General features: G+C 66.8%; 11 protein-coding genes across 11 annotated transcripts; 6 read left to right on the forward strand and 5 right to left on the reverse strand.

The window, feature by feature from the left end:
• Window positions 1-1,747: 1,747 nt before the first annotated feature.
• MICPUN_69441 (Drug/Metabolite transporter superfamily) lies at window positions 1,748-2,665 on the reverse strand (the record flags this gene model as incomplete). Its single annotated transcript, XM_002503951.1, has 1 exon — window positions 1,748-2,665. A coding segment is annotated over one exon (918 nt), but the record flags the coding sequence as incomplete, so codon positions are not given.
• A 609-nt stretch (window positions 2,666-3,274) lies between these two features.
• MICPUN_60180 (predicted protein) lies at window positions 3,275-5,076 on the forward strand (the record flags this gene model as incomplete). The annotated part of the gene is made up of 2 exons (XM_002503607.1): window positions 3,275-3,358; window positions 3,499-5,076. 2 exons carry the CDS (start codon window positions 3,275-3,277, stop codon window positions 5,074-5,076), a joined length of 1,662 nt encoding a protein of 553 aa, XP_002503653.1.
• A 10-nt stretch (window positions 5,077-5,086) lies between these two features.
• Window positions 5,087-6,058, reverse strand: MICPUN_51040 (predicted protein; the record flags this gene model as incomplete). Its single annotated transcript, XM_002503952.1, has 1 exon — window positions 5,087-6,058. The coding sequence occupies one exon, from the start codon at window positions 6,056-6,058 to the stop codon at window positions 5,153-5,155; it is 906 nt and encodes a 301-aa protein (XP_002503998.1). The 3' UTR covers window positions 5,087-5,152.
• Window positions 6,059-6,264: 206 nt separating this feature from the next.
• MICPUN_108637 (predicted protein) lies at window positions 6,265-7,316 on the forward strand. Its single transcript, XM_002503608.1, has one exon. It carries the CDS (start codon window positions 6,451-6,453, stop codon window positions 7,270-7,272), a length of 822 nt encoding a protein of 273 aa, XP_002503654.1. The 5' UTR covers window positions 6,265-6,450; the 3' UTR covers window positions 7,273-7,316.
• Window positions 7,317-7,329: 13 nt separating this feature from the next.
• MICPUN_60183 (predicted protein) lies at window positions 7,330-9,180 on the reverse strand (the record flags this gene model as incomplete). The annotated part of the gene is made up of 1 exon (XM_002503953.1): window positions 7,330-9,180. One exon carries the CDS (start codon window positions 9,178-9,180, stop codon window positions 7,330-7,332), a length of 1,851 nt encoding a protein of 616 aa, XP_002503999.1.
• A 167-nt stretch (window positions 9,181-9,347) lies between these two features.
• On the reverse strand, window positions 9,348-10,833 carry MICPUN_60184 (g2-like myb family transcription factor; the record flags this gene model as incomplete). Its single annotated transcript, XM_002503954.1, has 1 exon — window positions 9,348-10,833. The coding sequence occupies one exon, from the start codon at window positions 10,831-10,833 to the stop codon at window positions 9,433-9,435; it is 1,401 nt and encodes a 466-aa protein (XP_002504000.1). The 3' UTR covers window positions 9,348-9,432.
• A 774-nt stretch (window positions 10,834-11,607) lies between these two features.
• MICPUN_101547 (predicted protein) lies at window positions 11,608-15,774 on the forward strand (the record flags this gene model as incomplete). The annotated part of the gene is made up of 1 exon (XM_002503609.1): window positions 11,608-15,774. One exon carries the CDS (start codon window positions 11,608-11,610, stop codon window positions 15,772-15,774), a length of 4,167 nt encoding a protein of 1,388 aa, XP_002503655.1.
• A 287-nt stretch (window positions 15,775-16,061) lies between these two features.
• Window positions 16,062-18,512, forward strand: MICPUN_60186 (predicted protein; the record flags this gene model as incomplete). The annotated part of the gene is made up of 1 exon (XM_002503610.1): window positions 16,062-18,512. The coding sequence occupies one exon, from the start codon at window positions 16,062-16,064 to the stop codon at window positions 18,510-18,512; it is 2,451 nt and encodes an 816-aa protein (XP_002503656.1).
• Window positions 18,513-18,661: 149 nt separating this feature from the next.
• Window positions 18,662-19,739, forward strand: MICPUN_60187 (predicted protein). Its single transcript, XM_002503611.1, has one exon. It carries the CDS (start codon window positions 18,678-18,680, stop codon window positions 19,680-19,682), a length of 1,005 nt encoding a protein of 334 aa, XP_002503657.1. The 5' UTR covers window positions 18,662-18,677; the 3' UTR covers window positions 19,683-19,739.
• Window positions 19,740-19,804: 65 nt separating this feature from the next.
• On the reverse strand, window positions 19,805-20,885 carry MICPUN_83796 (predicted protein; the record flags this gene model as incomplete). The annotated part of the gene is made up of 2 exons (XM_002503955.1): window positions 19,805-20,588; window positions 20,737-20,885. The coding sequence occupies 2 exons, from the start codon at window positions 20,883-20,885 to the stop codon at window positions 19,805-19,807; spliced, it is 933 nt and encodes a 310-aa protein (XP_002504001.1).
• A 302-nt stretch (window positions 20,886-21,187) lies between these two features.
• On the forward strand, window positions 21,188-22,699 carry MICPUN_60189 (histone acetyltransferase; the record flags this gene model as incomplete). The annotated part of the gene is made up of 1 exon (XM_002503612.1): window positions 21,188-22,699. The coding sequence occupies one exon, from the start codon at window positions 21,188-21,190 to the stop codon at window positions 22,697-22,699; it is 1,512 nt and encodes a 503-aa protein (XP_002503658.1).
• Between the last annotated feature and the right edge of the window lie 45 nt (window positions 22,700-22,744).

Raw genomic sequence — 22,744 nt, forward strand, 5'->3', positions numbered from 1 at the left:
TGGAACCTCTCGGTCGCGGGTGTCGCCGCGCCCCCCCGCCTTCTCGGCGCCGGCGTCGGCCTCGGCGGCTTCGCCGCGGACCTCAACGTCTCAACCTCCTCCCTCAGTCCCCCGATCTCTCGTTCGTACCTCGCGAGCAGCGCGCTCACCCTGCCCGGCTCCCGATGGCTCGCATCTCGCGATGAGCGCGGGGCGTCCAGCTGTGGCCCAATTCCGTCCAGCTGTGGCCCCATCGCGTCCAGCTGTGGCCCCATCGCGTCCAGCGCCTCGGCCCTCGCGTTGAGCTCGCGGCGCATCTCGCGGATCTTTGTCACCGTGTGCACGTGCGCGTGCTCCAGCATCTCGATCACGCCCTCGTCGTCGTCCTCGTCGTCGCGCGCCGGCCGCGCGTTCAGCTCGAACCGGGCCGGGGAGGCGCCGGGTCTAGCCGTGGGCCCATAGCGTCCGGCGACGGGACTCGGCGAGACGCGCACAGCTGGCGCGAGCGCGAGCGTCGTCGACCGAGCGCCGGTCCGAGCCGTCGCGGGGTTTGCGACGCCCGTGGACGGCGGAGGCGCGGGTTCCGGGGCTGGCGCGGGGGTACCGGGCCTCGCCGCGTCATCGTCCACGTCCTCCTCGTCGACGATCGAGATGTCCCTTCGCGACGTCGGCGTGTCGCTCCATTCGCTGGATCTGTCGCTGTATCCCCCCGGCGTTCGACCGCCCCAAGCCTTCCACGGCTTGCCCCCCCAACCCTCGCTCGTCCTCGCGGGCGGCGGCGTCCTCGGGTCGTCGTACGACGGCGGCGCCGACGGACGGTACGTCGCGGTCGGGGACCTGTCGACGCTCATCTCGCGCACCTCCTCCAGCGACGGCCTGCCCGGGGATCTGGACACGGCGTCGGTGGAGGCGAACTCGTCTCGCCACACTACGCGCCGCGTTCCGCCGGGCGTCACCGCGTAGTGCCTCGCGGGGGGCATCGCGAAGGGCGACGGCGACGTCGGGTCCTCGTACGCCGAGCGATACGGGTTTTCGCGGTACACGGGCGTCGCGTGAACCTCCGCGGAGTGACGATGGTACGGCGAGTAGTGCGCATCCTCGGGCGCGACCGTGGCGTGCTCGACGCGAACCGGCTGCCGCGCGACACCCGCGTTTCGCGCCTCGGCGCCGGTGCCGAGCACGGAGACGATCTGCCGGACGCGCTTCCTGTTGACCACGTTCTTGACGCCGTGGTGGCGAATCACCAGCGCATCGCCCGCGTCGTCGTCGTCGTCGTCCCAGTCCCACCCCATGGTGGCGCCTCCGCGGTCTGTTCGTTCCCGTCTGTCGCCGATGGGTTTGGTTGTTAACCTCATCAGCAGGCGAAACCGTCGTTTCCGGTCTATTTTGTGTGAACTTTCTCTGATGACTGCCCGTCATAGGTTTTCGCACTGCGAAATTTTTCCCGAAGCTTTTTTCTGACGTGGACTGCAATTCACAATTCGCCCGCACGTGTGTTTGTTCGCGCGCCCTCGACGATGGCTGGAAAGTCTAAGCTTCCCGATCCTCCCAAGTGGGGCCCCTCCCTCGCCCAATTCGCCATCGCGGTGGGCGCGGCGGTCATCATCATGAACAAGAAACCCTTCTAACCAGGCGGTAACCGAGGCGCGGAACTTCGAGATAACTTAGCGAGAACCTAAATGCGTAAAATAACAAAGTCTTGCTCCCCCCGCAGCGCGGAACCCCCTCACGCCGCTTTCGCCGCCGCCGCCGCGTCCGCCGCCTGCTTCTGCGCCGCGAGTGAATAGAGAAACGTGCCCAGGATCGCCACCGCGCCCGCCCACGCGCCGAGCGGAGTGATCGGGTTCCTGAAAACCGCCACCGACGCCAGGATGATGACCACCCTCTTCACCGCATTGGCAACCGAAATGTCCAGCGGCGACAGCTCGCCGAGCGCCTGGTAGCTCGTCTGATTGTACAGGTGGAACAGCATCGATCCGACGAACAGGTACGCCAGAAACGGCACGGTCGCGCCGAAGAGGGTGATTCCCTTCGCCGCCATCCCCGCGGGCGCCGACGCGAACGCCGCCGGCAGCTTCGCGCCCTCGACGATGAGCGATATCGGAAGGAGCACGACGGCGCCGACGACGGACATCGCGCCGTACAGGTTGATCCCTCTTAGGCCCGTCGCGTCCTGCAGGTCCTTGGACGTCACGCTGCGAAGCGCGGACGCCACGTTGGAGATCATCGCGCACACGAACGACGCCATCGAGAAGTTGAGCTCGGTGGTGCTTCCCACGGCGACGCCGCCGACGATCGGGATCAGCGTCAGCCACACCAGCTTGGAGTACTTCCGTCCGAAAAAGAGCGTGAGCAAAATCACGGAGCACGCGGGCTCCCCAGCCTTCACCACCTGCATGAACGACACCGACCCTAGGCTGTACGAAGCGCACGCCGTGACGTGCGCTACGAGGTGGAGGCACGAGGTCGGCCACAGCGCTTTCCACGACTTCGCGTCGAATCCGACGGTGGACGGGGGCTTGAACACGCGCAGGCGCCACATCACGAGCATGAAAGCCGCGCCGACCGCGATCTGGACCCACGAGAGCAGCCACGGGTAAGGGAACACCGAGAGCGTCCTCTTGTTGATGATCGCGAAGATGGCGTTGAGGAAGTACCAGAAGAAGATGAAGGATGAGACGCGCAGGGTCTTCCACGTGTCCTCGGACAGGGCGACGCCCTTGGGTTCGGGGACGCCCTCGGCGGCGGCATGAGTGACGATGGCGGACCCGCGCGTCGAGAAACCGGACCTATGGACGGTCGGTGATGAACCCCGAGGCAGCCTCGCGACGGGCGCGGTGCGGCCATGTCGGCTCTCGTCCTCTCGACCGTGCAGGCCCGCCGGGCGTCGATGGACGCCTCCGCGGAGACTACGGGTTGAACGAGCGACCCTAAGGGTCGTGGACGCTCCCGTCAAACCCGCGACGGCGGTCGCCATGACCTCAGGATACCCGAAGGCGAGTGGCGAACCGCCGGATGTGCGTTCCGAGAGGCGCAGATATTTGTTTGTCATTTCGAACCGACGAAAGGCGCAGATTCCAAACTGCCGGAGATGCAAAAAAATCAGAGTGCGCAGCAGGTAGGAGCAGGGAATTGCACATTTTCAACAGCGAACCAGTCGGCAAATTTTACATTTTTTCAACGGTTTTTCGTATCCGTTGCCCGTGACACGAAGTTCATAGTCTGGCACCCCCCACGGCGGGCGAGCAGAGAAGCGACGACACACAGCCAGCTGCCTCTTCCCACATCCGCGAAGATGTCGGGGCGAAGCATGCGCCAGAGGGCGCCCGTCTCGTACAAAGCCGGCGATATGAATCAGGCCAAGACCCCCTCGTGGCTGGTACGCGCTCCGCCCCTACAATGCATCCGGAGGGCAAGCAGCTTTCCCCCCGTAATTTGAATTTCCTCCGCGCCGGCGAAGGCCCCACGAGCGCGCGTCCGGACCTGACCGAACCCCCGCCCCGCGTATCGATCTCGCAGACTAAGACCATGGTTAACGCGCCCGAGCCTGAGCGCAAGCGCAAGCCGAAGGAACCGCCAGTCGACGCCGCCAAGCTCGCGAAGAAGCTCCAGAACATCGCCGATAACGATGGGAAGGAGAACAAGCCCGGCAAGTCCAAGCCCGGGCGGAAGAAGCTCGTGAAGAAGTCCGAGATGATCGTCGCGACGGACGACGCCGCGCCGGATACGGACGATGACATGGACGACGTGCCCATCGGCCGGGCGTTCGCGCTCCCCGCACCCAAGCCCAAGCCCGCCAAGGAGGGCAAGATGCGCGAGAAGACGGTGAAGGAGAGGAAGCTCTCAGAAAAGGGCAAGCAGCCGGGGCGAAAGGCGACGGCGATGGGCAAGGCTGCGAACATCGCCGCCGCCGGACTCAAGCGCCCCGCGAAGCAGTTCGAGATTGACGAGGAGCCATCGAGCCGCGGATCCAAGAAGGTGCCCGCGGGCGGCAGGCCCGCGAAGAGGCAGGCCAGGGCGGCGCTGGAGGATCGCTTCGCCGCCGTGAAGACGCCCAAGCCGTCCAGGTCTCCAAACGTCCTGGACGATACCGACGTCGTCGCCACCAGGTGGCCGTCCATGGCGAACCTAACGGGATCGGGAGACGTGTCCCCGCTCGACGACGACTTCTTCGCCGAGAAGCCCAAGGGTAAGTCGAAGAAGGGCGCGAGCAAGGGTGCGGATGGCAAACCCGTCTCCAGGTTTGCGCAGATGGCCAGGGCGGCGGAGGCTGCCGCGGAGCACGCAAAGTCCGTCATCGGCGCGCGCGGCGAGCGCCTCCCCGCGGGTAAGCCCGACGGCGCGTGGTCCTCCGCGTACCGCACCCTGCAGGCTGCGCACGTCAAGCTCCAGACCAAGTACGAGAAGCTCAAGGAGACGAAGCTGGCGGACATGGTCGGCGTCGCCGAGCAGTACCAGAGCGAGATCGCGGAGCACGGCGCCAAGGCGGAGGAGCTCATCAACCACTTCCGGGCGGAGACGGACCGGTACAGGGAGCTGGCGGCGAACGCGGAGGTGATGCAGGAGAGGGTGTTTGAGCTCGAGCGGGAGAGCTCGGAGCTCAAGGAGACGCTGCTGGCGTACCAGGGCAAGATCCTGCGAATGGAGCAGGACGCGGCGGCGGATGCGGATCGCAGAGGCGCGGAGGTGGACGCCGAGAGCAGCGGCAGGTTCTGGGGAAGCGAGGAGCTCGAGGCGTTCACGGGGCTGCGTTGGGAGAAGCAGGAGACGGGGGTGCACAGGTTCACGCACGCCGCCACCGGGTTTTGCTTCCAGCTCGCCGCCGCCGAGCCGGAGGAGGAGGAGGAGGACGCGGCGACGCCGGTCGGCGGAGGAGGTGGCGACAGGAGGAGGAGCGAGGTGATGGCGGCGCGCGGGGGCGAGCCCGCGGCGGAGGATGTCGCCTACGAGCCCATCCTCTTTGGCGACGCGGAGGGGTACCTGCCCGGGTACCTCGCCGAGGCGATTGAGTTTGAGCGCGGCGAGATGCCGGAGTTTGTGGGGCGCATGCTGGGGGTGCTCAACCAGGTCGCCGCGGAGCGAGCGAGGGGGCGGTGATGCGATTATCTCACCGCTTTCGATGTGTGAATAATGAGAGGGAACCCGTCGACGACGACGCGCGCTAAACCTAAACCTACGACGTCTCCCCGAGCTTATCCCTGAACGGCGACGGCGGCGCGGGCAGTTTGAACACCCCGCTCCATCCCGCGGGTTCCAAATCCGCCGCCAGGTCCTCCTCCGTGGGCGCCTCGTCGCTCTTTCGAACTCTCGTCAGTTCCGCCTCGAAGAGCAGCGGCTCCTCCTTGTGGTTCTCCAGCCTCCGACCCGCGCCGAACGTCGCCGGCCTGGGCCCCACCGCGTCGCTCGTCCATCCCAGCTGCGGCGGCACCAGCACGCGCCTTCGCCCGCCCTCGCGCATCCCGACCAGCGCGGGCGCCACCGCTGACGGGACGGCGTCGGAGTCGCCGAGGACGAACCTGTACGTGGCGCCGACGTCGTCCTGGCCCTCGTTGCCGTACCCGCGCGACCACAGGAAGATGGGGGTACCCCCGGACGAGTACTTGAAGTACGCCCCCGGGGCGAGCCTGTAGACGGTGTACAGGATGTACAGCGTGTCGCCCTTACAGGCTGTCTTGCCGTCCGCCCTGCCCTCGTCCAACTCCCTGTATTGGATTCCCGACGGGAGCGTGACCAGCTCCCCAGGGTTCTCCTCCGCCTCGCGTTCCTCGCGCCTGCGCTCCGCCTCCTCTCGGATGGCGCGAATCTCAGCCTCGCTCCTCGGCTGCTTCCTGCCGAACAGGCCGCCGGTCTTGGGAGGCGGCGCGTTACCCAGGCCGTACGCCACCGCTGGATCGGCGCGAGTCGCGAGGGACGAGAGGATGGCGTACGACGCGGCGCCTCCCAGGAGGGCCCGCCTCGGGGGAGTCGGGGGAGTCGGGCCTGAACCCGGCGCGTCGCTCGATCCCTTCGCGGTGCATGTGATCGACGGCGGGGCGCATCGGGGGCGCGATACGCCGGGGAGCGTCACCCGGTGCGCCATCGGCACTGACGGGGCGGGGGGTCGAGCTGTTTCCGATCAGTCGTCGGCCAGGCTGCCCAGATGAGATTGAGATGATGCACATTTGACGGTCTGTGAACCCAGAAAAACGCCACGTCTCAACCTCGTCCAGAAACTGCGCTCAACACCCAAGTGTACCGATAGCGAAAGCAAAATTAGCCGCGGCCCCTTCCGCCACAAGCGACGAGCGCGCCCGGCCCTCGGACGACGCGCGAACGGAGATAACGACCGCACACGTCGTCACCGTTCGGTCCGACGACGCACCGGCGGCGACGGGAGGGGCGAATCGCGCGGCGGAAACCCTAGTTTCTCGCGCGTCAGATCCGCGAATCGTTGGGGAGGAAGGCCCCCGGTGAGTCCGCCCAACAGCCCAAATGGGTGACGTCGCGGTGGACATGGGCGCGTCCGGGGACGACCTCTCGAGGGAGTCCAAGAAAGTTCAGGGGCTCATCTTCCAGATGACCACGAGCGTGTCGTCGTTCAAGCGCGCGGTGGACTCGCTCGGCACGGGGAAGGACACCAGGGAGCTCCGCGCGAAGCTCAACAAGCAGAGGGAGAGCATCGGGCGGACCGCGAAGGAGTGCTCGCTCGCGGTCAAGCGCCTGGCGCAGTCGGTGACCAACAGCGACGACGACGGGCGCAGCACGCACGTCGCACAGCATCAGAAGCTCGTCAAGGACTTCCACGTCGTCCTCAAGGACTTCCAGAAGGCGCAGCGGACGTGCGCGGAGCGGGAGAGCACCTTCCTGCCCCAGCGCGATCCAGCGCGGTCGCCGAGCCGTTCCTACGGAGCCGCGGACGACACCGAGGCGACCCGAGGCGAGTACCACGGGGCGCAGGAGCAGCAGGCGCTGCTGCAGGACTCTCGGCGGCAGGAGCTCATGTCCAACGAGGGAGAGATGGAGTACAACAACGCGCTCATCGCCGAGCGCGAGCAGGGCATTGCGGAGATTCAGCAGCAAATCGGCGAGGTGAACGAGATATTCCAGGACCTGGCGGTGCTGGTGAATGAGCAGGGGCAGATGATCGACGACATCGAGGCGAACATCGTGAGTACCGCGGTGCGCACTAAGGACGCGAGACGGGAGCTGACCAAGGCGGACAAGAGCCAGAAAGCCGCGAGGAACAAGATGATCTGCCTCGCGATTGTCATCGCTGTCGTGCTCATCGTGCTCATACTCTTCCTGCTGCAGTGAGTTATCATAGCGCTGTTTGTTAATCGACAGTTAGAACGCAAGCGAACCAAAAACCCATCACGCCGCCATGGCCTGCGCCTCCTCGAGGGTCTTGTGTCCCTTGGGTATCCTCGGCAGCTTACCCACCGCCTCGTTGAACTCGTCAATCATCAACCGGATGAGCTCCAGCTTGCTCTCGCTCAGCGTCCTCGGCTGAAAGAAATCCTGCAGCTGCAGCCCCGCCGCCGGGTCCCACCTCGGCGGGTCCGGGATCTTGCTCAGCTGGTACGGACCGCGCTGGTACTGACCTCCGCCGTATGATCGCTTATCGAACACCCACAGCTTCTCGTCCTTCCCGTCGTATATCTCCGGTCCCCACGTGTAGTGCAGCAGAAACGCGTCGCCGATCTTCTCATCCGCGGGGGGCTGCGCCATGAGCGGCGTCCGGGGCGTGGGCGCCACCACGTGCTCCACGCCCACGGCGAGCGCCGCGGCATCGTACGCGTACATGTCCCTCAGCCACCCGAGGGCCTTTCGAACCTCCTCGGGCTTCTCCGTCCTCGCGACGAACTCCGCCCAGAGGGGCGCCACTCGGCGCAGGTCCTCGACGTTCAGGCAGCTGGGCGCGTTCCCCGTCCTCGGCAGCGCAAACTTTTCCCGTTTCCACTCGCTCCGCCCGAGCTCGTCGGCGTGCTCGCGCATGTACTCCTCGTACACCCGCTTCATGTTGAGGTCCTGCGGGTAGATGTAGGAGTACTCGAACCCTATGGCCTTTCCCCGGGGCATCAGGATGTGCGGGCTCGGCGATTTGACGTAGATGTAATCCGTCTCCACCATCATCACGTGCGAGCACCGCATCGAATCCGTGGTCTGCGACCACTGCGCCACCGCGAGGCTCCTGTCCGCGACTGGGTAATCGCACCACGTGTCGCACTTACCCTGGTTCGGGTCGAACCGCATGGTGGGCACCTCCATCATCAACTCGTCATCCTTGCCGCGGTGCAAGATCCTGGTAAACGCCTTCATCACGCTCCCGGGCTCCGCCGCGTGCTTGAGGTAGGTCTGGTACATGATTCGGGTCTGCCAGTTCATGTACGCGTTTCCGCTGCTGGTCAGCACCGTGTGCAGGCACTTGGGCGGCGGCGTCGGATCTACCACGTCCTTCGCCAGGGCGTACTTCACGCCGGGGCCCTTTCGCTGCGGCAGCACCCCGCTGGTCCACGCGACGCTCGCGCCTTTCGCCACGGGCTCCGGCTGCTCCCGTTCGTCCGCCTTGAGCCAGCACTGCTTGCTGTCCGGGTTCCACACCCATATCCGGCACGATCGGATCTTCGCGCACGCCTCGCAGCACCGCGACGCGGACGTCTTGAGGTTCTGCGTTCCGTCGACGACGACGTCGCCCCAAAACTCGGCGTGCTCGATGAAGTCGCCCGCGTCGCACGACGGTCCCGGTGAGTCACCGCCGCCACCGCCGAGGGGCGCGAGGGACGCCGGGAACTCGTCGAAGCGATCGTCGCGCGCGTCGCGGGTCGCGGTGACCGAGCCCTTTTCGTCGGCCTCCTCGCCCCCGTCCGATCCCTCGTCGTCGTCCTCCTCGACCTCGACGATCTCCTCGACCACCTCCACCTCCTCCACCTCCTCGTCGCCCGCGCGCGCGCGGCGGGGTTTGAGGTCCTCCCCCTCCTCGCCGTCGAGGTTCAGGCCGAACAGCCCGCCGTGATGCGTCCTGTGCCGCGAGCCCGAACGGCGGTACCCGGTCTCGTGCGCGCGCCTGCTGAGGAACTCGTCACCGTGGTGGCGATCCGAGACGGCGTCCGGGTGGGTCTCCGCGATGGCCTGCGCGAGGGCGACGATGACCAGGAACACGATCCCCGCGATGATCGAACACGGGACGAAACCGAGTTTCGGAAGGAAGCGCCGCCCCGCCATGGTTTCCGTCCAGCGCCAGGGTCTTGCCCGCGCGGCAGTGCCGAGCCCGAGTGAGGTGTCGCACAATTGGGTGGGTGTTTCGTCTGAGACGGGAGGTCAGGTGCAAGTCTGTCCAAAGACTCTGGCAGTCTGGTCAGAGTGACGGTCAGGCGAGGGGGTCGCGCAGTCGCGGTCAAGTATCTGACCTCAAGTTAACAACTCTCGTCAATCCCGAGTGGCTACCTATTATCAACGAATGAATCGACGCGCGTTTCAGCTCAGCGACCCCGGGGGCATGCCGTCTTCGTCGTCCCCATGCACCTTGTTTTGGTGTTGCTGGTGCTGCTGCCGTTGCTGCCGCTCGAGGATCGACTCCAGGTACTTCCCGTGCGCCTCTATCCTCTGCTGCAGCTTCCTCTGCTCCATCAGCTGCGCGTGCAGCTGCGACTGCATCTCGATCTGCTTCATCAGCGCGATGCTGACGTCCTCCGGTGACCTGCCCGCGGTTCCCAAGCCCGCCGCGCGAGCCGCAGTCTCCAGGTGGTCGTCATCCTCCACGCCGAGCAACGCGAGTCGAGCGCCGTGGTCGTGAGCGACGGAGGGCAAACCGCTCGTGGTGTCGATCGTGGTCATCAGGGCGCCGGTGTTGGCGTAAGGAGGCACGTGGTGCCCGCCCTCCATCCCGAGCAAATCGCCGTGGCCGCCGGAGCTCATGCGCCTCTCCGCGTCGATCGCCTCTGCCGCCGCCTCCGCCGCCGCCGCCGCCGCGGCGGCGGCAGCCTCCCGTTCCTCGCGAGCCTTCTGCTCCGCCGCCCTCGCCCGCGCCGCGCTCCTCTCCGCCGCGGAGGGCCTCCTTCGCACCCGTTTACCTCCCGCCGCGGCTCCGGCGTCGTCGCCTTCCCTCCCTCGCTTGCCGTCACCGTCGAGGACGTCCCTGTCGCCCGGGTCCTGCAGTCGGTACTTCTGCAGGTGGCTCTTCACGTGCTGGATGGTCATCCCGTCAACCTCCATGAGCTGCATGATGCCCTTGGGCGTCGCGAGCTCCAGCCCGCCCAGCCTGTTCACCGCGTCGACGAACCGCTTGTGCAGCTCCGGCGTCCACCGAAGCCGCATCTTCCCGTCGTTCCCGCCGTTCGGTCCCGCCGTTCGGTCCCGCGCCGTCGCCGAGCCCGCGACGCCAAAGCCGCCGAGCGCGGGATTATTGTGTTGAAACTGTTGCGCGAAGATGCTAAAGTCGGCCATTCCCGGTGGATGCCACCCGTCGCCTATTCCGCCGAATTGCCCTCCGGTGCCGGCCATCGGGTCGGACAGGTGCCGCGCGTGGGAGCTCATCTGCGTGTCGACCTGCTGTCTCAGCTGATGCTGCGTGAGTAGATCAGCCGCGGCTGTTTCGTGAGAAAGGTGGTGGTGGTGGGCTCCTTCGTCGAACACCGCGCCAACCCCTCGTGAGTAGGACGTCCCTCGGGGATCGGCGACGGAAGCTTCCGCCCTAATGCGATCGCCGCGGGACGAGGAAATCTTCCCCTTCGCGGTCCCGCCGCCTCCCTCCCCTTGGCTCTCTAAGGTCTCCGTGTCGATCTCGAGTAGCACGTTCAGAAAGTCGTCTATCGCCTGATCCTCGTCCGCGCCGCCGTCTTCGTTGAATTCAGGCCAGAAAGTCGTCTCGTGAGCCATAACACAATCAAACGCAGTGTTTTGTGATTGGTGTCCCGGCGATGTGCACTGGCGACCTAAGGATTCGACGTAACCCCGGACGCTCGGACGCTCCCGACCGGACCACAACTAATCCGCGACCTAACTTTTGTGTTGGGCCCCTCGCCAACGACGCGCTAAACCCCCACGATCGCAAGGCCGGAAGAGAGGGTCGCCCTATCTTTCGATCCACTCGATCGTCTCCCGCTATGTGTGTATCCCCTTCGATGAGGATACCCCCGTTGAGGTGCCCAGCTCTGCGGGTCGGAAGGTTTTCAGCTCTCAACAAAAGGCCGTTCCCGTCAAGAATATTCCTTTTGCCAAAGAGCCAAGCGCACAAAAAAGGAATAACACTCGATCGTTTCTCCCCGGACCAATCCAGAAAGGAAAAAGTGCAGACTGCTTCGCTGTTCCATTTAAAGTCATTTCGAGGGTGCCTCGGCAGAAACGCGTTAAAATCGATCGACAGAACTTTCCAAAGTCTTTCCCGGGAAAAACCACGGTCAGCGCGAGCAGCGCGTAGAAGCACGCCGAGAGGAAGGGGTGCCACAGTTTTCCGGTTGACTCGGGAAGATTCGTCACTCTGGTTCGCGCGTGGGACCCCGAACGGGGATCGATCGAACCCCCGCGGCGCGTGTCCAACACCTCGAGGCCGCCGATATCCCCCGAGGCCGCTCGGAAGGGGGCTGCCGTGGTCGCGTGGAGCCGTCACGGCCTGGTCACGTCGTCTCGTGATTTTGAATTTCAGGGGTTGCCATGACGGTCACGTACAGCCAGGTGCCCTCGCAGTCTCAGGGCATCGGGACCATCCCGGTCACCGCCGATACCTACCGCACCGAGGAGGTTTCCGGCGAGGGCGACAGGACCAAGGGCGGCGCGGAAGCCATCGACCACGACGTATCGTCCGTGCCCGAACCCGACCACCTCGGAGCGGGGGTGCCCGATGACGACGACACGCGCGAAGACGTCGGCGCGCTGCGCCGGGAGGTCCTCGAGGTCGCCGAAGCCGCGACGCGCGGCGATGAGGTCGCGGCGGTCTCCGCCATGGTAACCGCGGCGGAGACCGCCGCGCTGCGTGAGGCCATGGGTGGCCCGCACGTTCCCCCCGACGCCGACCACCCTCGCGATCCATCCGACGATGAGATCCGCGCCGATCCTCCATCCGAGGACAAAAACGCCGTCGCCGCTACGTTCGGCGCGCGGCGGCGACTGAACCTCGAGGCGGTGGACCACGGCGCGGACGTGTGGCGCGGATCGTCAGTCCTCGGCGGCGGCGGCGGCGTTCGAGGAGCGCGGCTCGCGCCATCGTCGCTCTCCGCCGGGCTGGACACCCAGGAGGCGCTGCGCGACTTGGGGTACTCGTCGCACGGCTGGGAGAGCGTCGAGGCGAGCGAATGCGACCGCTCCGCCGCGACGCCCGGGTACCACGCGGGGGGTCCACCGTCGGTGATCGACAGCCAGGGGCTCAGCGCGGCGCCGCGGGTGTCGGACGGCGGCGAAGGGACCCAGCGCAAGACGGTGACGTTCTCGTTGGAACCCGAGGAGGCGCCGGAGCGGGAACCGGAGCGAGACGGACCCGATGGACTCGAGGGCGAGGACGAGGAGGACGAGGAGGAGAAGGGCGAGGAGGACGATGAGAACGAGGACGAGGCGATACTCGCGACGCAGGCCTGGGACCCCGCGGCTGACGACGAGGACGATGACGAGGAGGGGGACGAAGACGAGGAGGGGGAAGACGACGACGACGCCTTCGTCTACGCCGGCGGCACGCAGGCGGCTCCCCCCGAGTCCCCCGGCACCCGCGCGGCGCGGTCCCCATGCTCCCAGAGCCCGCGCCCGGGCCTGCTCCGCATTCGCGAGAAACCCGCGTCCGCGCTTCCGATCCGCCCGGCCGATCCGGCGACGGCGTCGCCCTACTCGGATAGGCCGGCGAATCCTCCGAAGGCGCCGGAGGAGGATGCCGCGCCGGAGGAGGATGCCGCGCCGGAGGAGGATGCCGCGCCGGAGGAGGATGCCGCGCCGGAGGATAATACCGCCTCGACGCCCCCCGCTCGGGAGGCTCCTTTCGTGGACGCCACCCCGGGCGACATCATCGGCTCGTACGTCCCCAACACCTTCGCCGCCGCCGTCAACAAGGACGGGACGCTCGGGACGGCGACGCAGTCTACGGCGAACGGAACCCCCGCCATGTCCGTGGCCGCGGTGCTCGAAGCCGCGGCGAAGGAGGCGGAGGCGGGTGCTGCGAACCCGTCGATGGACGAGGAAGACGCGGGGGACTTGGACGAGGAGGACGAGATCGAGGAAACCGCGCGGCCGATCGGTCGCTCGTTTAACCAGGCGATGTCCGCGGCGTTGCGAACGCGCCAGAGGCGAACGGTGGACCTCGGCGGTCTGACCGGCATGAGTCTCTCGCTCGGTCACGACGGTGGCGACGCCGACGACGAGCCCGAGAAACCGCCGACGCAGTCGATGACCTCGAACGTCGCCGAGACGCCCGCGGACGTCCCCGCCGTTCCCCCCGTCGCGCCCTCGGGAGCCGGACATGACGCGAGCCAGTTCAGCGGCGCCAGGGACGCGGCGGCGCCGTCGCGGGTTCATCGCGGCGACGGAGGGAGCGACGCCGAGTGGGCGGGCGGCGCGTGGGGAGCCGGGCGTTCGGATCCGGCGCCCCGGCGGGCGGCTTTCGCGCCCCCGCCTCCCCGGTCGCCTCCGGCTCTGGCTCCGGCGACGGCGCCCGAGCCCCCCGACTCGCCCGACTTTTGCGAGATGATGTCGCAGCAAGTGCGGGACGTGGTATCCGCCGCCGCGCGCGCGTACGACTCGCAGGCGACGTACAACAACGCGCGGGGCAGCAACGACCCGGTCGACTCGCAGGAAACGGAGGCGCCCGAGGAGGAGGAGGAGGAGGAGCGCGACAACGAAGAAGAAGAAGAAGAAGAAGAAGTCACCGATCCGGATGGCACCGATCCGACTTTCGATTTCGCGGACCCGAGGTTCGTCGCCGCGTCCCAGGGCTTGGCGTCGCAGATGCGCGTCGTGCGCGAAACCTTCGCGCCGGCGGGTGGCCGAGGAAGAGGAGGAGGAAGAGGAGGAGGGAGAGGAAGAGGAAGAGGAAGAGGCGGCGGCCGGGGGAGAGGCCGAGGCGGCGGCCGAGGAAGAGGGAGAAGCGACGCCGAGGAGGTCGATTTCGGCGAGTGGCACCGCGAGATGGAGGAAAAGGAGCGCGCGGAGCGCCAGCAGCTGTGGGAGCAGATCGAGGCGAGCGAGAAGCAGGAGGCTGGTCGGGGATCCGCGAGGAACAGAAAGCCGCGCGAGTTTTTCGGCGACTCTCGGTCCCCCTCGCAGTCCGAGGAGGACCGCGAGGAGGTTCAACAGGCGGGCGTGGCTCGAACGCGCGCGCAACGCGCCCGCAGGAGCGACTGGAAGACCCGCCAGTTCTTCGGCGACAGCCAGTTTCCGCCGCGATCCCCTGGTGACGACGAGGAGGATGTCGAGGAGGAGGAGCCCGAGATTGCGATAGTCTCCGACGATGACGCTCCGGTGGTGGAGGAGGACGAGGAGGACGAGGAGGATGCAGATGCGGACGGCGAGGACGCCTGGTACGTCGGCGGCACTCAAGCCTTCCCGGACATGAGCCCACTTCCCGAGGAGGAGGAGGAGGAGGAGGAGGAGGAGGAGGACGCCGACGCGCCCCCGCCGAACGACAAGCCCCTCACGCCCCTCGGGTGCTCCAAGTGCAGGTACGCGTCGAAGGGCTGCGGGAGGTGCCGCACCATGCGCCAGTGCGACATGGACGGCACGCCCTACCCGTGGTCCGCCGCGGCGAGGGGCGGGAGGGGCGGGAGGGGCGGGAGGGGCGGACGAGCTCCCGCGTCCGCCGGCCGGGGACGCGGCCGGGGCCGCGGCCGCGGCGCGGCGAGCTCCGCCTCCGCCAAGCGATCCTCCGCCGCGAGCGGCGCCGCGCGGCGGGTCCGGTTCGCGGGCGACGGCGAGGACCCCGGCGTCGGCGGCCGGCTCAGCCTCCGCACGCCGTCGTCGGCGAGGCGACCCAAAAAGTTTCTGAGGCGTTCTCAGTCCTCGGGCAAGAAACGGGGCCGACCGCCCGCCGCCGCCGCCGAGCGAGCCGTCGAAGAAGAAGCGCCGAGCTCGAAGAAGCGCGCCAAGCCCAAGCCGCGCTCGTCCACCTTCGCCGACCTCACCTTCTACCTCTCCGGATTCGGCCGCGACGAGTCCGCCGCCCTCGCAGAGCTGATCGTCCGAAACGGCGGCGTCGTCGAGAGCCAGATACCGAGCCCGGGAGACGGCCAAACGCTCGAGCCGTTCACCCCGTCGCCCCCAGCCGGCGCGCCGCAGCCCGTCGCGCCCGATCCGGCGGATTACACGCGCGTCGTCACCCCTACGAGCATGGGTCGCACGCTGAAGTGCTTGTACGCGTCCGCCATCGGCGCCCCCGTGGTGACCCCCGCGTGGGTCCGCGAGGCGGCGGCGACTGGCAACCCCTCGCTGTCCCCGTCGCGCACCCCGCCGGGATCAATCATCAGCCGCGGCGGAAGACCGTCGCGGGACAAGACCTCGGGTCATCCCGGGTCATCCCGCGTCTTCGAGCGCATCTTCGCGGGACTCGCGTTCGCGCTGAGCGGGGACGACGGGTTTCACGCGCAGTTCGGGGCGCTGCTCGAGCACGCCGGCGCGTCCGTCGTGGATGGGTCCGAGTTGACGGATGATGCGGGCGACGATCGCGACGCGAGATGCGACCTGGTGGTGGTGCAGGAGAGCCCCGCGGAGAGGCGTGGTTTTCGGGGCAGCGCGCTGAGACGCGCCGCGGAGAGGCACGGGGTGCCGTGCGTGTGGCACCCTTGGGCGGTGGAGTCGCTGCTGAGGGGGTTCCGGCAGGACGCGGGCGAGTTCGCCGCGGTGAAGTAGAGCACCGGATGATAAAATTTGACAATTATCGAATTGGACCTCGTCGTTCTCACTTGGTCCCAATACAAAACCAATTTCCAACTGGGTTTGATCCCACGAACTGGCGTGCATACGTTGAATCTGGACTGAAATTCACAAAATTCGAGGGGAACGTTTTTTTTCCTCTCGGAACGTACGTGAAGCGTTGACCGAGAGCCGTGGCGGTCACACCGGAGCCGGCGGCCGCCACCCGCCCGCGCCGAGACTCGCGGCTGACGCCCGGGTAGTGGGATCGACACTCGGTCGGCATGGGTGGGTGCGCGTCTCGGCCCGTGCATCCGTCGTACGTCGCGGCGCAGGAGGCTGAGCTCGAGCGATTCCGCGGGACGCCCCGATCTCCCGGGCCCGTACCCACGACGGAGGCGAGGCAGCCGGAGGAGGCGTGGGAAAGCCCGAGCGGCGACGGCGGCGACGTCGTGGATGATGCTTACTGTGATGATAACGCCGACGCGGGCGACTGTCCGCGGACGACCACGCCGGTGGGCACGCTCAGCCCGGTGGGTCCGGTGACGGAGGTGTTCGGCGGCAAGAGGAAAGACGCCGCTCCGCCACCGGCGGCACCGGGCGCCGGCGCGGCGTCGCCCCAGACCGCGAAGGCCAAACCCCCGAAGAAACTCACGATCGAGGAGGAGCGCCAAATGCTCCGCCAGAAGCTCGCCGAGTGCGAGGAGCTCATGATCAAGGGCACGGAGAAGGCGCTCCTCATGGCCACCATGGAGGAATCCATGGAGCATCTCGCCAGGCAGCTCCGCACGGAGCAGGATGCCAGGCGCGTCGCCGAGCTCGCCATCGAGGACGAGCGCAAGCTCCGAAGGCAGATCGAAGACAAGGTGGACATCGAGGTCAGGCTGCGACAGGAGATAGAGAACCGCGTACGGGACGCCAACGAGGTGGCCAAGCAGGCGGAGACTCTCGCGTGGAAAGCCCGGCGAGCGCAAGAACTGGACGAAATCGAACAGACGAACAAGAAGCTCAGGGCGAACGACCCGGAACGCAACGCCCGCCTCGAGGTGGAGCTCGCGCAGACCAAAAGGCTGCTGAACGAGGAGCGCGCGCGAGCCCGGGCGGAGAGGGCGGTGGCCGAGACGACACAAAAGGCTGAGGAGGATCGGCCGAGGCTCGACGAGGACTCGGAGAAGACGAGGTTCGAGCGCAGGGTGAAGGAGGAGGTGCTCCTGGCGATGGCCAAACACGAGCGCGAGATGACCATCGCGCTGTCCAAGGCTGCGGAGGATAAGGTGAACGCGCTCGAGCAGGCTGCGGTGCAGAAGCGGCAGACGATTTCGCAGCTGGAGGAGTTCCACAAGTCGGAGCTCAGGCGAGTCGAGGAGCGCGCCGAGAAGGCGATTGAGGCGGCGAGAACCGAGATGAGACCTCAGCGCGCGGAGTTCGAAGCGCTCGTGCAGCAGAGGCTCGACGACCACAAGACGTTCGTGGATGAGCGCAAGCAGGCGCTCGCGTTGGCCAGGGAGGAGTACGAAGCTAACCTCGATCGCATACGGCAATCGCACGAGGCTGAGGTGAAGGGCCTGCGCGAAGCCGCGGAGAACCTCATGGCGACTCTCAAGTGGGAGGCCGAGGGAGAGGAGGGAACCAGGGCGCGCACGATCGAGGACATCGGGCGGCAGCTGCGGGACACGAAGGAGATTCTCGATCGCGAGGCGAGGCTCCGCGAACAGGCTGAGGCTCGAAGCGAGGCGGACCTCGCGGCGAGGAGGGACGCCGAGAAGAACGCCCGCGCGGCTGAGCTCCGAGCGAGGGACGCCGAGGACCGAGCGTACGAGGCGCAGCGCTACGTCCAGGCTGCCGAACGACGCACCAAGCAGCAGTACCTGGAGATCGAGCGCGTGCGAAGAGCCGGGGAGAAGCGACGCGAGATTCACCTCCTGGAACCGGGCGAGATGCCCCGGCCCAACACCGCGGACGTCGCCGTGGACGCGCTCGAGGCTGACCTCGGCCTCGTCATCGACGACGAGCGGGAGAAGGCGCTCGCGGACGCGAGGCTCGCGGTGCACGACGCCACGGCGCCCTATCGCGCGGCGGTGGCCAACCTGCAGGAGTACCTCGCCGGCGTAGACGACGGGGACAACCGGGTCAACCCGCGTAAAAAGCTGGACATGGAGAAGGCGGCGGAGGAGTGCAGGCGCAGGTTACTCGCCGCGTCCGAGACGTGCGCCAAGCTCCTCGCCGAACTCGAGGAGACCCAGTCGGGGGCGCTGGAACGGACGAGGGGCGAGCGCGAGGGGCTCTTCTCGGAGCGCGAGAGGCGACGCCGCGAGGAGCAAAAGGCGGAGGCGGCGCGGGCGCAAAAGGAAAAGGAGGAGGAGGAGGAGCGGGCGCGCGTCGCCGACGAGGAGAAGGAGAGGGAGGCGAGGCGTTTAAGGATCGCGAAGCTCCAGGCGAAGAACGCGAAGAAACGTGGGGACGGACCCGGGGACGGATCGGGTTCCGGCTCCGAATCCGAGTCAGACTCTGAGTCGGACTCGTCAGACTCTGAGTCGGGTTCCTCGTCAGACTCGGACGGCGACGGCGACAAGGAGAACGCGGCTGGGAAGAAGGGCGGGAAGGACCCGGCGCGGGTGGCGTCGCCCGTCGTCGAGAGCAAAGGAAGGTTGCACGCGGGCGCCGTCGTTCGGGAACCGTCCAGGCCGCGGGTAAAGATGTTTGAGTTTTCGGCGCTCGAGAGGCACAAGCAGTAGAAGCGAGTGCTAGCTGGACTGCGTTTTAACTTCCGAAACGTCGCACGAGCCCGTTCCTCCTGTCGCTTCGCGCGACTCTTCGATCGGGTCCCGTTTGAAGTGAAGTTTCTATCCATCGGATAACAAGCCGGCGCCATTGGATAGGCGCGATTGGAAACCGGCGCGATGCCGTCCGCTAAATCGGTTCTCCCGGCGAGGATCCGCTACGATGGCCCGTACAGCATGGACCTCGGCAACCCCGCGCAGTTCTCGATGTGCCTGCTGCAGTACGCGATGCTGTGGGAGGTGCCGCGTTTCCTGTCCGGCTGGTTCTTTCGCAGGCGATGGGGCGGCAAGGACGGCAAGGCGAACGAGGAGTTCACGTCGTGCGCGCCGTCCTACGTGATGTCTTTCGTCCACGCCATCGTGGTGGGGGGTCTCGGCATCTGGGTCTTGTCGGGCTTGTGGGATTGCCCGCTTCACGACAAGTTCTTCATCAACGACGCCACCCCGCCCCAGACGCTCAAGATCGTGGACGTCATCGAGCGCACCAACTGGGTGTTCTTCGGGTACATGATGGACGACCTGGCGCACGTGTTGGCCAGGTACCCAAAGCTGGGTAAGATGGACATGGTGGCCCACCACCTCGTCTTCATCGTGTGCTCCATCCTCGCGGGATATGCCCAGATCTTCGTCTTTCCCTTCTCGTGGCTGCTCATCGGCGAGCTCTCCACGCCGCTGCTCACCGTCAAGTGGTTCCTCCGCCAGTCCGGCCTCGGGCAATCCAAGCGCCCGATCGAGTGGGCGAAGAAACTGGGCTTCAAGGGCAAGGCCCTGGAGTCCACCTACGAGGCCGCCTCCGCGATCGAGTACAAGGTGTCCGAGATCTTCGTCGCCGTATTTTTCGTCGTGAGGGTCTGCGCGTACGGCGCCGGTCTCACGCACCTCTTGAGACACCTCATCGCGGGCGACCTGGCGAACGTGCCGCCGTGGCCGAGGTACACGGTGCTCGGCATCATCCTCGCGGGAGCCGCGCTGAACGGGCACTGGTTCAGGATCATGATCACCAAGGCGCTCGGGCTCGGCGGCGGGAGCAAGAGCAAGGGCGGGAAAGCCGAGGCAAACTCCGGGGAGGATGCCATGTACACGTTCTCGGCGGCAAAGCCGGAGAACAACGGCAAGGCGGACTAAACGATTATTTTCCTCGAGACTGTCGTCGTGTAAGTAATAGTAGAAGACGTTAAATCGAGCACGGCCTGTGCGCTGCGTTTCAGCGATTTGGTCGTTCGTTCGCGATCTCTCTCTCTCTCTCATCACGTGCTGATGTTGAGCGAGATGTCGCACGCGACGACGGAGTGCGTCAGCGCGCCCGAGCTGATGAACGTCACCCCGGTCTGACCGATCGCGTGCACCGTCTCCAGCGTCACGTTCCCGCTCGCCTCGGTCTCCACCCTCCCGCCGATGAGCGCCACCGCCTCCCTCATGTCGTCCAGCGACATGTTGTCCAGCATCACCCGGCTCACCGCGCTCGTGACGACGGCTTCGTCGTCGAGGAGGTCCACGATCTGCCTCACCTCGTCCATGGTCCGCGTCTCCACCTCGATCTTGACGCCGTCCATGCCCCTCTCCTTTAAGAAGTTTTGCGCGTTGGCGACCGCCTTGTCGATGCCGCCGGACGCCGCGATGTGGTTGTCCTTGATCATGATCATGTCGAAGAGACCCATGCGGTGGTTCTTGCCGCCGCCGATGAGCACCGCCCACTTGTCGGGGAGCCTGAGGCCCGGGACGGTCTTGCGCGTCTCGAGCATGTACGCGGGAGCCGCGGCGTCCGCCATGGCCTTCGTGAGGGTCGCGATGCCGCTCATCCGCTGCATGAAGTTGAGGAGGACGCGCTCGGCGCGGAGGATGGAGTGCGCCTTGCCCGTCATCTCGCAGAAGATGTCCCCTTTCCCGATGACGTCGCCGTCGAGCTTGGACCAGGACACGGTGACGTCGGGATCGACCGCGGCGAGGATCTGGTTGCACAGCGCCTGGCCCGCGAGCACGCCGTCAGCCTTGGCCAGGAGAGTCGCGGTGCTCACGGTGGCCTCGGGGATCCTGCGGGGCGGTGAGGGCGGGGGCGAAGGTCAGCGCGAGGGTGCCGGGAGCGACGAAGATCTGGGGCGGCGGCCGGGTGCCGTCGTTTCGGGGAATGTCGGGCCATCTCCGGCGTGGCGATCCTCGCGGGGTCGCGCGAAACACTCACGTGCTGAGGGACGAGATGTCGCCCACGTCCGCGATGTCCTCCTCGAGCGCGAGCTTGATCGCGTCGGCGATGCTGTACGTGGGATGCGCGGGGGGCGCGATCGTGTAAGGCAGCGCGGCCGCCTCGCCCGCGCTCATCGGCGCGCTCATGGTGGAGGCGGCCGCGCGGATGGGGAGGCGCGCGGGGCGGGAGACACGCGCGGACGGCGTCTTGGGGGTGGTGGTTGTGCGGACGAACGCGCGGATGGGCGCGACGGCGGTGCTCATTTGTCCGAGCGGGGGCGCGACGGACTGCCGCGACGCGACGGAGGGAGCGACGCCAAAAGAGAGAGACACGTGCCGCGGAGGGTTAATCAGCGCGCGGCGCAGTCAGGGCCCCGTGCGAAAAGTTCAAAAATTTTGAAAGGTGGCCCGAGAGCCCACACTTCGCGCAGTCCTCCTCGATGACGACCATGGACGAGCAGCAGGAAGCCAAGCGGCGCAAGCTCGAGGCTCTCGAGGCCAAGATGGGCGGCGCACCGCCGCCCCAGGCCGTCAGGCCCGCGAAGATGCCCAACCTTCCAGCCGTCGCTCCGACCCCGGTTTCTTCCGCGCCCACCGCCGCGGGCGCGTCCGAGGAACAGACGCGCTCGCCCTTCGTGTGCGACGCCAACGACGTCGTGCAGTTCCGCCTCGTTCGCACCGAGGCCGACATGGACGCCGCGGAGGTCTTCGAGCCCGAGTTCACCCACCAGGTCTTCCGCGACGACGAGACCGTCTTCGGATACAGGGACCTCGAGATCAAGATCTTCATGTCTGCGAACCTCTTCAAGACGCTCGTGGAGATCTCCTACGCCGAGAAGGTCAAGAGCGTGCTCAATCCCGCGGACGACATCATGGCGATGCTCAAGGCACACCTCGGCGACGACGTCTTCACCGACCGCGATTTGTTCATCGAGACGCTCCGGAAGGACGCCGCCGCGCCCGTCCCCGGGGGCGGCGGCGTCGTCGTGTCGACGTGGAAAACGACGGGAGCGGACGGCGTGGAGTACGTCGACACCGCGCGCGTGTTCAGGCTCTCGGATCCGGAGATATACCCGTGGCACGCGCGGTTCGAGCCGATGATCCTGTTCTACATCGACGGCGCCTCCGCGGTGGACAGCGAGGATACCAGGTGGCTCCTCTTTGCCGTCATCAGAACCCGAGCGGATGACGCGGACGACGCGTCGTGGTCGCTCGTGTCCTTCGCGACGGTGTACGAGTTCTTCGTCTACCCGTCCTCGACGCGCGCCAGGCTGTCGCAGATCGTGGTGCTGCCCCCACACCAGCGCGCGGGTTTGGGAAGCAAGATGCTCGGCGCGGTGCGCGAGTACTGCGTCGCTAACGGTTTCGCCGATTTCACCGTCGAGGACCCGACGCCCCAGCTGCAGCGGCTGAGGGACGCCGCCGACGTCAGGGCGATGACGAACGCGCCGGAGGTGATGGCCGCGGTGCGGACGTGCGCGATGGCCGCGGCGGCGCTGCCCCGACACGTGCCAGCAGGCACCGGGGGCACAGCGGCGAGCGACGAAGGGAAGGGCGTGCTCGAGATGCCGCGAGCGGCGGCGAAGTTTGCGCGGGACGAGCTCAAGATTTGCGCGCCTCAGGCGGCTCGGTGCTGGGAGGCTCTGCTGTACATGACCGCCAAGAAGGCGGGCGCGCCCGATGACTCCCCCGCGGCGGCGGCGTTTCAGGAGCTGGTCATCAGGAGGCTCAAGGCGCTGCACTGCAGCGACGCGAGGAGGGACGCCGGGAGCAAGAGGGTGTACAACCACGCGCAGGGGCGCGACGATCGGGAGTTTGTCATGTGCCGGGGCGTCGCCGGCGGTCAGGCGCCGGACATGGAGGAGGACGGGGACAAGGCGGACCCGGCGGAGGTGCTGGCGGACTACTTCCACGATACCATGAGCAACCTGGCGTGGCTCGCGTCGGCGGTGAAGATCTGAGTCAACCCACCTAGAGCTAAGAGGAGTTCGTTCTTGTGAAGAATT

The sequence above is a fragment of the Micromonas commoda genome, chromosome 7, assembly GCF_000090985.2.
Source record: "Micromonas commoda chromosome 7, complete sequence".
Taxonomy (NCBI): Eukaryota; Viridiplantae; Chlorophyta; class Mamiellophyceae; order Mamiellales; family Mamiellaceae; genus Micromonas; species Micromonas commoda.

Bases quoted from the DNA above. Each gene is read 5' to 3' on its own strand.
- MICPUN_108637 (XM_002503608.1), top strand. From the start codon at position 6,451: ATGGGTGACGTCGCGGTGGACATGGGCGCGTCCGGGGACGACCTCTCG.
- MICPUN_60187 (XM_002503611.1), top strand. From the start codon at position 18,678: ATGCCGTCCGCTAAATCGGTTCTCCCGGCGAGGATCCGCTACGATGGC.